Here is a 14,006-nt window from a genome sequence, read left to right as displayed (position 1 = left end):
TTCCCAGTTAATCTTGGCCCTCGGCTGTGTCCCACCTGCCCGCAGATTGTGTGTGCCTAACCTTAATCATGTGTGGAATTGAACGAGGCTTGCACCTGCACTCCTTGGCTTATCCAACAAATGGTTACGCATGCGTGGTCCCATTCAGTGGCATGTAAGCATCTTCAGCGATGAGGCTTTGGTCCTCTCCAGCTCTGGATATTCTTTGTAACAAAGGGGTTTCTGAAACAGGCCAGGAAAACTGCAAGAAGCTGCCGCAGCCCTCAAACTTTTTTTTCTCTCTCGCTCCATTTTATTTACTTAAACTGTACACAAATGTAAAATACTCTGACAGCAAAATCTAAGTGAAAGCTGTTTTGTATTTAAATTATTATGGAACAGAACCTATAAGGGACTTTATTAAATAAACAACAACTGGGGTTTTCTTTCTTTCTTTCTTCTTCTTTTTTAAAGGATGCACATCTCGTCTGCTATGTGTTGTTGGTATAGAAAAGACACTGACCCAAATGTCACAGAATCAATTTTGTACCCTGAAAAAAAAAATTGGTAGGCCTCACAGCAGAGTATTCAGTATCATTACATGATATATAGATATATGATGACCTTGCCATCTGATAAAAATTACAATTAATATGTTGGCCTCTTTGGTTCCAAAATCTTATGTATAATACATTTCACTGTGTTCATCATCATCATCATCATCATCATTATTATTGCTGCTATAAAAATAACCTTTTTTCTTCTTCTTCAAATGGCAGTTTTCTCTTGACTAAGTCGTGCAACTACATCAGTGCAAACATGAAAAGCAATCATTCGCTTTTAAAAAAAAGAAGCAAAAGATTTAATTTCAAGTATAAAAAAAATATTAAAAAGTCATCTCATTTCAGTCCAGTTTCGTCTAGTATGGGTCAACACTTTTTTAAAAATTGCATAGCTCATGCGGCACTTGTTTTTAACCTAGAGATAAGTGAGCAAAGAGAAGTGCACCACCAAGTCCCAACCATTCAAGGCATTGAAATCTGCAAGTGCTATAATAATGTGCATTCAAGCAGTTTGCGAGTGCTATGCTGTAGCATGGGGGGTGGGGTTTGAGCTCTGCAGCCATCCTTGACATATTCTGGGAAGGGTTTTTTTTAAAATTAAAAAAACCCTCTCCCCACTCTTGTCCCCCCCCCCCCGCCCATCCGTAAGTCTTCTCCAATGTTCCTCAACCGTTACAAAACGCCTTGCATTTCCACACCCGCATACACTCCCTCAAAATGTATCCACTGTGTGGCTATAATTCATCACCACCATCCATTTCCTCTTCTCCCTGTTACTCCTCCCCAGCCGCTCCAAGCCTGCTCTTGCTGATTCCCCTGAGGCGGGACACAAGCTGCAACTTTTGATGTCGCCGATGTTCTGAGAAGGTGAAGACTGTTGAGATGAATAGCGAACAAAAAATGGGGACAGGATGGACCCAAGCCCTTTTTGAGATGATGCGGCCAGGATACCGATCCCACATGGGGTGAGGATGGGAGTATCTCATAGCCCATTAAAAGCATGAAATCATGCCAACATACCATTCAGAAGAATACAGCAACTGTGATTATATTAAGCTCATGGTACTTGCTTAAGTATATTTCTCTCGTAGCAATATTCTACTCTGGAAGTGCTATAGGCCATTTGTGATTTCTTTAAAAATATATATATATACACATTATGTTTAACCTCAAGAGGAAGGGCTCATCATGCTGTAAATCAGGTAGCCTGCTACTCCTTCCCTTTTTTTTAGACCTTAGAGGTGAAGGTTGGTCGTTTGGTCACTTAAATACCTGCGTATGCGAATATATTAGACTGTTTTCTCTTTTTGTGCTTCCCTGTGGTTTCATTCTAAACACATGGCTGGCTGGCTGACAGATGAAATGGCTATTGGCCCACTGTATTGTTTTTTAATCACTGGCAGACATTTAACTCCCTTTCCTTTCTTTGTTTAAACTTGCTTCTGTCCTCCAATCTGCATCATGCAACCGTGTGTGTTTGTGTGTATCGCTCTCTCTCTCTGCGTGTGTGTGTGTGCTTTGTGTCCTTGGGTGTGTGGGTGGGATTAAGGTACTTCATAGCATTAGTCTATAAGTGGTAGCATAGTTTAGTGTCCAAGAACCACGAACTGCCACGGCCCTGACAACAGAGTGAAACAATACACATATCTTTGCTGCTGTTGTAATCTCTGCTCCTTGCTGCTGTTGCCTCTCTGTGGTGATTTTTATATATATATATAAAACATCCATGCCTGGAAGAATATTCAGCAAAACCACCCTTCTAATTCCATTTCTGTATGGGAATGTCCTAGACCTCCTGCCCCTTGTCAAACACACCCCTTCCCCAAATCAGGCGCAACCACATTCTTCCACAATCATATTGGGAACGTCCCTCTTCACGATGTTGTATTCGTCATCAAAGTACAGCATGGATATTGAGCTAAGTTTGGTCGGGATGCAACAGGAGTTCACAGTGCCTGGGTTCAGCCCTCGCATGCGGTACTGATTCACCACTGCGGTGTGAAAAGAGGAAGCTGAGCCCGGGACACCAGCCAAATAGGCCGGGCAGCTCCCTTCACAGTAATTCCCATTGTAACCATGTGGCGCTATGATCCAGTCATTCCATCCAATGAGTCTAAAGTCAATGAAAAACTGTTGCCTGCAACATAAATTGGTCCTGCCATCACACTCCAGGCCTCTTTTCCGGATTCTGTGCTTGTTGTCAGCCAAGCGGGCTTGCACCACTAAAAAAGGCCGGTGAGACTCGTCCCCGGGGTCCACATAAATTGGCAGCACTGAATACTCTTCGCAGCCTTCGCACTGAACATCCAAGTTCAGTCTTCTTTCCCCTTTCTCAAACAGAGCCTGGATTGGTTCTGTCATGGGAAATGTGTGCCAGCCACTTCTTTTGAGATCAACTTTCTTTTCAACCACATTCCACTTGCTGCTAGTGTCCGGGTCTTGGAAATACACTTTGACTCTTACTTTCCGCCGGCTGCCTTTCTCCAAGACATATGGAAGCAGCTTCAAGTAAAGCCACAGGTTGGCTTGAACCACAAACAAGTTCCGATTCCCTTCATTGGAAATGAAGAAATAGAGGCGAACTCGAGAGGAAGCCAGGTCATCTAAGATGCAAGGGGAAGAAATGCCGTTAAGTTCAAAAAGGTGTGCTGCTTTGCTTTGCTTTTAAAGGAAATATCTGCAGCAAATTACTAGATGCCAAAAAAGGTAATAATAATGTAAATAAATAAAATGACCAAAGGTAAATGGATTAGTGTAAATTGCAAAGTGAGCTTGGCAGCTGAGTCAGTATTTATAAACCCATTGCTAAGTGAGTTCCCAGAGAGAAACTAATCAGGCTATAGGTGAAAAAAATACCAGATCCTTAGAAATCAGCAATTAAGGTCAGAGAGATTGAGAGCCATGAAAGGAACTCTGTGAGCACCTGGATAAGTGCTAATTAGTGGCGTGTTTTTTTAAGTGTTGGCCTGGCAAAGGCAGACTTCATGTATAATTTTCCCAGAAAGCACAGGTTGCTAACAATCAGAGAACATTTTTCAGAGAAAGGATTTGGTTACAATTTAGATGTGCTGTAATCTCACCCAGCAGCCCCATGATCCTTGGGAAATACAGGCTCTTAACTAGTCCAGTTAACTAAGGCCACCTTCTTAGGTAAAGGAACCCCTGACCATTAGGTCCAGTTGTGGCCGACTCTGGCTTTATTGGCCGAGGGAGCTGGTGTACAGCTTCCCGGTCATGTGGCCAGCATGACTAAGCCGCTTCTGGTGAATCAGAGCAGTGCATGGAAACACCGTTTACCTTCCCGCCAGAGCGGTACCTATTTATCTACTTGCACTTTGACGTGCTTTCAAACTGCTAGGTTGGTAGGAGCTGGGACCGAGCAACAGGAGCTCACCCCGTCGCGGGGATTCGAACCACCAACCTTCTGATCGGCAAGTCCTAGGCTCTGTGGTTTAACCCACAGCGCCACCCGTGTCCCACTAGGCCACCTTCTTACAGAAGTATAAATCAGTGTCTATCTGGACTGCCCTGTACTGAATTGCAGGTGGAGATATGCTATACCATACAAACATGGACTGGCAGGCAAATGGGTGCTGCCTGAGGGAAGATGGAGACTATTGGTGCAGTGCCCCATTCAGCTAATGGGTCAGCCTCTACCGCTCCTCGAAAAGTTAATGTTGTGTGTGTGTGTGTGTGTGTGTGTTTACCACAGGTACCAAGCGTATACCCCAAGCATAATGACTTATTACAAATCCCACTAAAATTGCTCAGTGAGCTAAGCAATGCTGACTTGTGCCTGGTATCTCTTCATGGAAGAAATAGCTCAGTCAGTAGAGCATGAGACTCTTAATCTCAGGGTTGTGGGTTCAAGCCCCACATGGGGTGAAATATTCCTGCATTGCAAGGAGTTGGACTGGATGACACTCATGGTCCCTGCCAACTCTACAATTCTATGATTCTATGAAAAGCCAAAAAACAAATGCTACAGCATTTGGTTGCTACCTTCTCATTTGCACTTTTATTTTTTATAATATGAACAATAAATGGGAGGAGCTGTCAAACATGTCACTGACATCTCTTAACCTAAACCTTTCTGACCCCTGTGGTTATAATCCTATGCACACTTACCTAGGAAAGTGCCATTGAACTCAGCAGGACTGATTTCTAAATAGGCATGCACAGGATTGGTCCGATCATGGCTTCACCCAATATTCTTCATTCAATTCCATTTCATCCAGTATACCAGAAATAGAAACCTCAGCACTGCCATTGTCATCTAGAACTACTGAATCCTTGTTACAGTGCCATTTAAATCTGGTCCAAAAGGGAAGGCACAATTAGCTGGGTGGTTGAGCTTTGCGTACAGAAGATGTCAGGTCCAATCCTCAGCATCTCCAGGTGGGGCTGGGAATGTCCCATGCATGAGGCTCTAGACAGCCTCTGCCAGTATCAGCAATAGTGAGTTAAATGAACCAATAGTCTGACTCAGTATAAGGCAGCTTCAGCTGCTCCTAACCATTGAGTTCTTGTGATCTTCTCATAGTACTTTATCATTTCAAATGAGCATGTATTCTTATCATGGTCTTCTGGGACCCTGGCAGAAAGAACACCTTGTATACCATATGAATTATTGTATGTGTCTCAGCGCCACACCGCTGGGCATCCTACACCCTATAGCAGGGATAGGGAACTAGTGACCTTTCAGGTGTTGTTGGACTCTAACTCCCATCTTCTCGGACTCCTGGCCATGCTGGCTGGAGCAGCTGGGAGTTGGAGCTGAACAGCCTCTGGAAAGCCACCTCTCTTGTCCTCTAGGCATCCAAAGCATAGCTCTTGACCTGCATGCAGCTTGGAAACTTGTAAATATAGTAAGCAAGTAATGGACAAGCAAAACAAACAAGCCAAGTATTTTTGATGGTGATAAAGAGAAAGTAATAAATGAAGTGAAAGAGGGAGAAAGAGAAAGAGAACTAATAGGTTTAATAGAGCCATCCACCTATCTATTCTTGCAGCACGTCTCTTCATCCATTCAGCTATCCTCTCCCCTGAACCTGCAGCTCTTACAGCGGTTTTTGGACTTTCTACCTTAATGGAACCTTTCCCATGTCACATAGTCTGCTGAAAAGATTCCTGGCTATCCTGCCATAGATTCCTAGAACATGGAAATGAATTTAGGGGCACATGCCTTGCACAAACTCAGCTAGTGTGGGCACAGTGAGGGATGGGGAATCAGTGACCCTCCTGATGCTGTTTGATACCAACTCTCATCAGATGGGCCATAAAGGATGGAACTTCTGGACCAGCTAAGCTTTCCCAGCCCAGCCCTAGACAAACTGAGAATGTAGCTTAAAACATTGTGGCTGCATTCTGTAAGGAATGAGAGCTTGTTCACCACTGCTGAACTTCACTGATAATTCCCTGATAAGCTTCCAAAGAACCCTCAAGTTATACTGTAAAACAGTTCAAAAATGACAATCTGTTGTATGCATTGGTGGAGAAGCTTAGAGGTAGACGGAGAGAAACTAAATCATTCTGGTAGACTAGCTAACAAGCTGTAGTACCTAACTGAAGAAGCATACATTAAAAAGAAAATCTACACTTCTGTAGTTAGGGATACCAAAGGAGATATGGTATAGGGTAGGCTACTGAGCAAGAGCATCTTGCTCAAGTGGATAGGATGGGTGGATAAAGAAGATGGAGAGCAGATACTTATGGCATTTTAGATAGATGAGTGAAAATCAGCCTGAGAGTGATGAAATGACTGTTTCAGAACCAAACTTAGATTGACTAAACCAGGAATGGTGGATGGATGGAGGCAATGCTATAAAGACTAGATTACCATTAAAGAACCATGGAGAGGCATAGTACCAAAAGAAGCAAAAATGGATGTTACAAGAAACTGAGATTAAGTTGAACAGATACTGTATTGTTGATGAGTGGGTCACATGTGGCAATTATAGTGCATGGGCAAATACAACAGGGGTGACTGTATACAGTAGATTTGTGGGAAATAAATAAATAGGCTGGTTCAGTACCAATTCACTACTATGCATGGTTTGAAAGTGTGTGTGAATGGATGAGTATGGAATAAGGAAATAGAAAACAATAAAGAGGTATGTGATAGGTTTAAGGATAGAGGGGTGCATTTAAAACTCAACATGATATGTAGTGGGATGGATGGATGGATGGATGGGATCACCAAGTGGGTACTGTATGCAAGATCATAAGATTTAGAATACATGGAGAGTGTAGGTCAACAAAGGGGATTAGATGACATGGGTTGGACAGGTATGTGCAGCAGAGGAAGGAAGAGAAGAATATACCTGAGGTTAAATGAGATGCGGAAGGAGGTGACTGAATGAGTGGGATGTTAGTAGAAAGGTAAATAGGTGGGTGTACTGAACAGGCATATAAAATGATGCCTATGTGTGACAGGTACCTGACTGGTATTGAAAGTGAGCATAGGAGATGAATCCATGGATGAGTTAGGAGGATGGATGGATGCAAAAAGGTATGAGGACGGATTACTGGATGAAGAGAAGAAGTCACACAATGTTAGGGATGGAAGGGTAACTATCCTGTAGGACACTGGGAAATGGAGCATGTGGATAAGGAACAGATAAGGAGGTGGATAAGAAGAGATGGGTGGCATGAGAGATAGTGAATGGGTCATGGGAAGGATATACCCATGTGAGTATAGGAGAGGTGCCTGAGAGTACCCTGTATGGATGTATAAGTCTGGAGAAGGGAAGGCTCTTCTTAGATGGATGGGTGAATGAGCTGGCACAGTAGATGTGCTGGAATAAGGACCAGTAAAGTGAAGGAGAGCACAGAGTGTAGCCGCTAATGCAGATGAATAAACAAGGTAAGTGAGAGGGATGCGCCCCTGGTCTAGAAGGGTGCTGTACACGTCAAAGAGACAATGACTTGATCTGCATGACAAGCTAACAAATGAAGGGATGAAGGCAAGAATGAGATTTACATAAAAACCAGTGAGGCAGGAATCCGGCCTGCAGGGCAAATAAATTAATGGGGTGCTAGTGAGCTAACAAAGCAGAGACATCACCTTGCCAACAAAGGTCCGTATAGTTAAAGCTATGGTTTTCCCAGTAGTAATGTATGGAAGTGAAAGCTGGACCATAAAGAAGGCTGATCACCGAAGAATTGATGCTTTTGAATTATGGTGCTGGAGGAGACTCTTGAGAGTCCCATGGACTGCAAGAAGATCAAACCTATCCATTCTGAAGGAAATCAGCCCTGAGTGCTACACTGGAAGGGCAGATCCTGAAGAGAAGACTCCCTGGAAAAGACCCTGATGCTGGGAAAGATGGAGGGCACAAGGAGAAGGGGACGACAGAGGACGAGATGGTTGGACAGTGTTCTTGAAGCCACCAACATGAGTTTGGCCAGGCTGCGGAAGGCAGTGGAGGACAGGAGTGCCTGGCATGCTCTGGTCCATGGGGTCACGAAGAGTCGGACACGACTAAACAAGTGAGCTAACAGAAAGTAATCGGCAAAAGAACGAAACCGGATGGGACAGGATAGATTGGGCGGGTAGACAATGCTGGATTGGACAAACTGCGTCCAAAACAGAAACGTTTAACTTCAAGGTTGCAAGGTGCGGGGCGGGGGCATGTGCCTGGGTGGGAGGCCGAGAAGGTTTTGCTGGAGGTCAAGAAACTGCTGGGGGTGGGAGACTGGATGCTTAGGGCATACAGGCCGAGGAGGGTAGGAGGGCAAAGAGGTCAAAGCGGGCTAGGTCGACGCGCGGGCGGCCCACCTGTCTCGGCGAAGCTGATGATCTCGGAGAGCTGCTCGTGCGCCGCGGGGCCGCCGCTGGCCTGGCCGTCCAGGCTGGGGATCTCGACGCGGCCGTCGTCGCGCACCTTCCCGGCGTGCAGCTTGCGCAGCGCCGTGACCATGGCCGCCTTGGGCACGGCGTGGGTGATGTTGGGCCGCTCTCGCATCTGCAGGCGGCTCAGGATGTGCCGCTTGACGGCCTCCAGGAAATCGCCGTCCACGGCCCCGCGCTCCTCGGGAGGCCGCCGGAAGCCGCACGAGGTGCAAGTGTCCTGCTGCGGGGCGGCTCCGGGAGGGGTGGGCGAGGCACCGGCGCCCAGCACCAGCCAGCAGGCGGCCAGCAGCAGGAGCAGCAGCAGCGCGGCCAGGGCCCCCCTCCGAGCCGCCCCGTCCATGCCGAGCTCCAGGCAGGTCCGGCGCGGCGATGCGAGCCGGCGAGCGCCCGAGAGGGGTGCGCGGAGCTCAAGGGGGCGCTATGTTGGGGAGGACAGGGGGAGGCCGGCGAGCCGGATCCGGGCGTCCCCCTCGGCTGGCCAGCCAGCGAGCAGGTCGGCGGGAGGCAAGGCGGCAAGTTGGGAGCGGCAGGGCGGGGGGCGGGCGGAGAGGGGGCGATCCCGGAGAGCCCGAGTCCCCCGGCGGCCTCCCGGCGGTCAGTTGCCAGCGGGCATCTCCGAAGCCGACAGCTCCTGCTTCATGGTTTCAGTTTGTTCGCCTCCAGCTCGCGCAGAGTCCAGCCAAAAAGGAAAAAGAGGGGTGGGGGGAGTGCGGACACCGGGGGTGGGTGGGGAGGAGGGCGATCTTTTTTAGTCCAGAGTCATCGGAAGGCCAGAGGGGAGGGGGGAGGGGTGGCGCGGAGGATCAACTGGGCAGCTTGAGAGAGTCAATCCAATTTATCGCGGCGAGCTGGGCGCACTCCCGGCAGCGGTGCCTCCCTCTGTTCCCTTTGCCACAAGGCTGGGGGGGGGGGGAGAAGGGGAAGCGAGCCAACTCTCGTCCGCGCGAAGCAAGCGGTCCCTCGTTGCGCTCCGCGGCCGCGTCTCCTTCGGCGCGGGTAGCGCGCGCCCTGCCTAGCTCGCTCGCTCGCTCGCTCGCTCTCCCTTCCGCGCCCGCCGCCGCAGCCTCGGTTCGCCCGCCTCTGGCAAAGCGAAGTTAACCTGAAAGCCAAGAGCGGGCAGCGCGCAGGAGGAGGAGGGGAGGGGAAGGCGGCGGCGCGCGGGGGGGGACGGGACGACGACACTCAGTCCGATCCACAAAGGCGGGTACTCCCTCTCCCCCACACTTTCCCCTCTTTTGCGGGAGGGGGGTCAAGTTGGGGCTCCAGCCCAGCCGATGGGGGCCCTTTCTGGAGAGCCCGCGATCATGCAGCTGTCCACATTAAAACAGTTAAATAAAAAAACATACAAGTAGTAATGGTAGTAGTAGTGTTTAAAGCCCCGGAAGAAAGCGGGCAAGTAAAGCTCCAGAAGCGACTGGAAATCGAAGTCAGCAGGTCCTGCTTCAAAGTAGCCGTCTGTTCAGGCTTTCCTTCGCATTCAGCAAATCCCGCCCTTCTTGTTATTTGGCACTGGGCTTCTCGTGAGTAAAAAGGCAGACCCACCGCGCTGCCTTCCTGCCGCTGTTGATCTTTGCCTGTGCCTTCTTGTGTTTTATTCTCTCTCTCTCTCTCCAGCTCCTGAACCTGACGTTCCGCCTCCGATCGCCAAGTGGAAGGTCTCGGTTGGAGAAGCGCCTTGTTCTCCCTCGCTTATCTGCCTCTAATCTCCTGGCGACGGGTTTAAACCCCCCCCCTTCTTTCTTTCTTTTTCTTTTCTTTTCTTTCTTTCTTTTTGACCTGCCAAATCACAACATTGGGCCACTTTTCTACAGAAACTTTTATACAGAAGTTAAAACCACGTGGGATCTCCAACCTATAACAGACTAGGCGCCACAGGCTCTGCACTGTCGAGATTAAGCATTTTCGCCTGCAGGCTTCTGCAGCAGCAACTTCCTGATGTGGAAATATTAACTATGCTTGTTCCTTTAACTACGCCCCCACCCACCTCACCACCACCCCGCGACAGCCCTTCAATACTGAGAGGGAGAGAAGGATATTACGTGGAACACTCATTGTCCAACACTCATTGCCAGCGAAAAGGAGGAATCCGGATAAAGTTAGCAGCAGCGCAATTAAACTAATTAGCCGGTGAATGGCGCGGTGGTTGAGAGCATGAGCTGCGATGTCTCTGGCTAAAGCTCCAGCTCAGTCGAAGCGAGGTGGTCTCGGGGAAGCCGCATTCGCCCTCCCCTTTCAGGGTCCTCTCTGTGCGATATGGGGAGCGGCAACAGCACTAGCCTACCTACCTTGCAGGGCTGTCAGAATCATAGAATCAGGTAATTGTGGAGTTGCAAGGGATCCTGAGGGTCAGCTAGTCCAAGAAATCTCAACACGCGATTCCCCATCCAGTTTGAAAGCATACCTGACGCTGCTTAGCTTTGCAAATGTGCTAGCAGTTTTATTGCTCCGATTGCTGAGATAATGCCCAAAGGGGTGGCTAAAACGTGGAAGAGATCCGTGGCACTTTCAGAACCTAAAACAGTTTCTTATGGTATACAAGCCCCCTGATCTCGTGGGCCATGCTGCCTCGGGCTTATTGCAGATGTAGTCCAGAAACATCTGGAGGGGATCATCCGGCTGCCCCCTGAGTTTTTCAGGACTGGGACCTCTCTCTAGGAGCGCTGCTTTTGCCTGTTTTGGAGCACGTTTGGCAAAAGCAGTTTCAAATGTAGTGTATATTCCTGCTTCTAAACAAGCACATCCACGCCCGCCCCCCTCAATATCTCTCTTTCTCTCTCTCTCTCTCTCTCTCTCTCTCTCTCTCTCTCTCTCACACACACACACACACACACACACACACAGCATACTGATAAGTGCAGTTCCAGCCGAAGTATGTTCAGTATGATGTTTCGGTCTATGGACCCGTGTGTCGGCGGGCATGCTATCAATGGTTACGTGGAGACTGAGACCTGGGTGCAAATCCCATTGCAGCGGGGTGCGGGGGCTGGCAGCTTGGGTGGCCTGGAGCACGTCACTCCGCCTTGTTCCCCATATGCCAAAATAGAAATAACAGTCCCCTACGCTTCTTGACTGGAGATGAGCATTACAAGCCTGGAAAGCTCATCGCCAGTGTCCGAAGAAGGCCTCGCCCATGAGTTGCACGCAGGTGCGCAGAGGCTGCCTGTATGTAGGAAGTGCAACAAGGCACAACTGCACGTGGGTGGATGCGCTCAGCATGAGATCTATATATACCGCCTCTTTCTATGGGAAAATAGCAGGGTGGGAATTAATCCTCCGCTACTCAGAGGTCTGGCACTGGGCAAAGGGGTCGCCAAGCTTTGTTTTTCCCGTTTTTTCTGGTCGCTTTTGCTCAGAGAATTGACCTCGAGAATGATGTCCCTACCTATCCAGATGCAACGAGGAAGCGTGGGGAGGAACCACTGCTAGGCTCCTAAAAGTGGAGAGGAAGACTGGAGAAAGGGAGAAGAGAAAGAGAAGGCGAGGGGGCTGACTGATGCCCTGCGCGCCTTTTCTGCTTGTTGATATTCTGGGGACATTCTCGCTGCGGTCGCCGCTGCCTCTTGAGCCTCTCCTCTCTCCTCGGGGAAATCCCTGGCTTTTCTCAACTCTCCGCTGTGCTTCCCCCACCTCCTTGGAACCCAGCGCCGGTCCTTTTCTCTCCCTATCTAATGCGGAGGGCGGAGGGGTTGGCCTGCTTGTCCACCCCACCCCTAGGCTGGCACCGCCTCAGCGCGCTGGGCTGTGCAGCCTTGTGCGTCCCTTTGGCTTGCCTAGCGGAATCCTTAATGGCCAGCCTCGAGCTCCGAGGGGGCGGCCGAGAAACTCAGGGAACGGGGGGGGGGGAGGAGCGGCGCTGCGCTTGCACCTGGCACTGCCAGTGGGAATCTTGCCCTTAGCTCGGGCGACAGCGAGCCAAAAGAAACGAACACCCACCCAGCGAGCGCACGAAGCCAACACGCACAAAACACCGCACAAAGGCGAGCGCTCCCCGAAGGCGAAGAGAGTGCGCTGGCCAGAAACGAAAACACACACACACACACACACACACACACACACGGTGCAACGTCAGATCCTCAGCACGCTTCCCCCTCCAGTCTACTTCCCCAACAGTCCTTCCCGGCAAAGCAGTATTTACGAGCCATAGTAATAACAAAAAGAGCGCACAGCCTAAACACAACATCAGCCCAATTGCACGCACAGGCTCCCCCTCCCCTGCAGTATGCAAAACCAGATCGCTTGGCAACTCTGTGGCTAGTAGAATGGTTGGCATCCGTCTCTCTCGGGGAATGAAGTTGGGTGGCTGATATTATAATGGCCACATTTAGCACCGGGGGGGGCATAGCCGGGGGAGGGGCAGGGAGCAGCTGCCCCCCATCAATACAAACCTGAGGTTCTGCCCCCCCCCCAAAAAAAATCCTGGCTACGCTCATGCCGGAGCGTAACTACCTGTAACTAACCACGCACGTGAGTTAAACCAAAGTGCTGGAACTTTTACGATCGTTCTTTATCATTCGGCTCCGTCCATGCGCCTTTCAGAAATGTTCCCACCATTGTGATTTAAAGCAGACATGCCACGGAGTCCTATAGGGGTCAACGCAGAAGTACGGACCCATTGAGTGCAATGGGGCTTTCTCCCGGGGAAAGAGACTTGCAGAGCAATCCCACAGCTCCTTTACTCAGAATCAAGCCCCGCTGAGTTCGACGGGACTTACTTCCAAGTAAATATGCCTCGGATTGTCTCGAGGCTTTCAGCTGATCCGGAGTCAGGCAGCGCTCGCGTGGCTATTTCATTTTGCTGCTTGGGTCTGTTTGGCGCGCGCTCCGGTTCTCAGCATCACCAGCAGCGCCTCCCTCGGACAGGCCGCCACAGAACACAACGCGCCAGGAAGGACGCACAGGCAGGATGACACCGAAGAAATACCACACACACACTCTCTCTCCTCACACGCACATACACACGTTGCCCATAACTCAAAGGGCATTCCCGGGACAGGCTTGGCGGGGAGGGGCACATATTGCGTCACAGACAGAGCTGCGATCACACCTGCTAAGTTACAGAGGCAGGGGAGAGAGTTTGCCAAAGCTCTGCTCTTGTAGAAACAGCAGTTTGCTCACCTGCTGTTGTGGGCAGGGCAGGCGCCTTTTCCCTTTGGGGCTCAAGCCTCGGCCCGGGTGGGGTGATTGCTTTACAAAGCAGGTGAAAGCGACGCTGCCGGGCACAGGCAGGCGAGCGATCGTCTTCGCGATACCATGGCGGCGGCGGCGGCGGCGGCAGGCAGCCTCTGGCATGGAAACTTTAGGCAAAGGGCTCCGCCTGTCGCTTACAGCTGGAAATGGGCCAGCTGTCTGAATGCGCCTTTTCTCCCTCTCCTTCTAGGGCAGTTTTATGTTAGCATCGGCGCCGCGTCGAGGCGTGTGATGGCAAACAGATATGTTAATAATAAAGTTGCTCGCGCGTGAACACACGTGCGCTCATTGTGCAATCTAGATTGCGTCGCCAAGGTGGTGCTCTCCCGACTACAACTCCCATGAGCTTCAACCAATATGGCCAATGTGTCTGGGATGGTGGCAGCTGTAGTGCAACATCCGGAGAGATGCTGGCTACTCCT

General features: G+C 49.8%; 1 protein-coding gene across 2 annotated transcripts; it reads right to left on the bottom strand.

Annotated features, from left to right (window-relative positions):
• Positions 1-269: 269 nt before the first annotated feature.
• On the bottom strand, positions 270-13,124 carry INHBB (inhibin subunit beta B). Of its 2 annotated transcripts, XM_081853154.1 has the most exons (3): positions 13,110-13,124; positions 8,323-10,173; positions 270-3,145 (listed from the first exon to the last, which is right to left on the bottom strand). In XM_081853154.1, the coding sequence occupies exons 2-3, from the start codon at positions 8,735-8,737 to the stop codon at positions 2,370-2,372; spliced, it is 1,191 nt and encodes a 396-aa protein (XP_081709280.1). In that variant the 5' UTR covers positions 8,738-10,173; positions 13,110-13,124; the 3' UTR covers positions 270-2,369. The 2 variants fall into 2 exon arrangements, with proteins under 2 accessions (XP_081709280.1, XP_081709279.1); XM_081853153.1 differs by lacking the exon at positions 13,110-13,124 and having other exon boundaries at positions 8,323-10,321.
• Positions 13,125-14,006: the final 882 nt, after the last annotated feature.

The sequence above is a fragment of the Podarcis erhardii genome, assembly GCF_964252035.2.
Source record: "Podarcis erhardii genome assembly, chromosome: 1".
Lineage (NCBI taxonomy): Eukaryota > Metazoa > Chordata > Lepidosauria > Squamata > Lacertidae > Podarcis > Podarcis erhardii.
The sequence above is the reverse complement of the archived record's forward strand: the minus strand, read 5'-3'. Positions and strand labels throughout refer to the sequence as shown.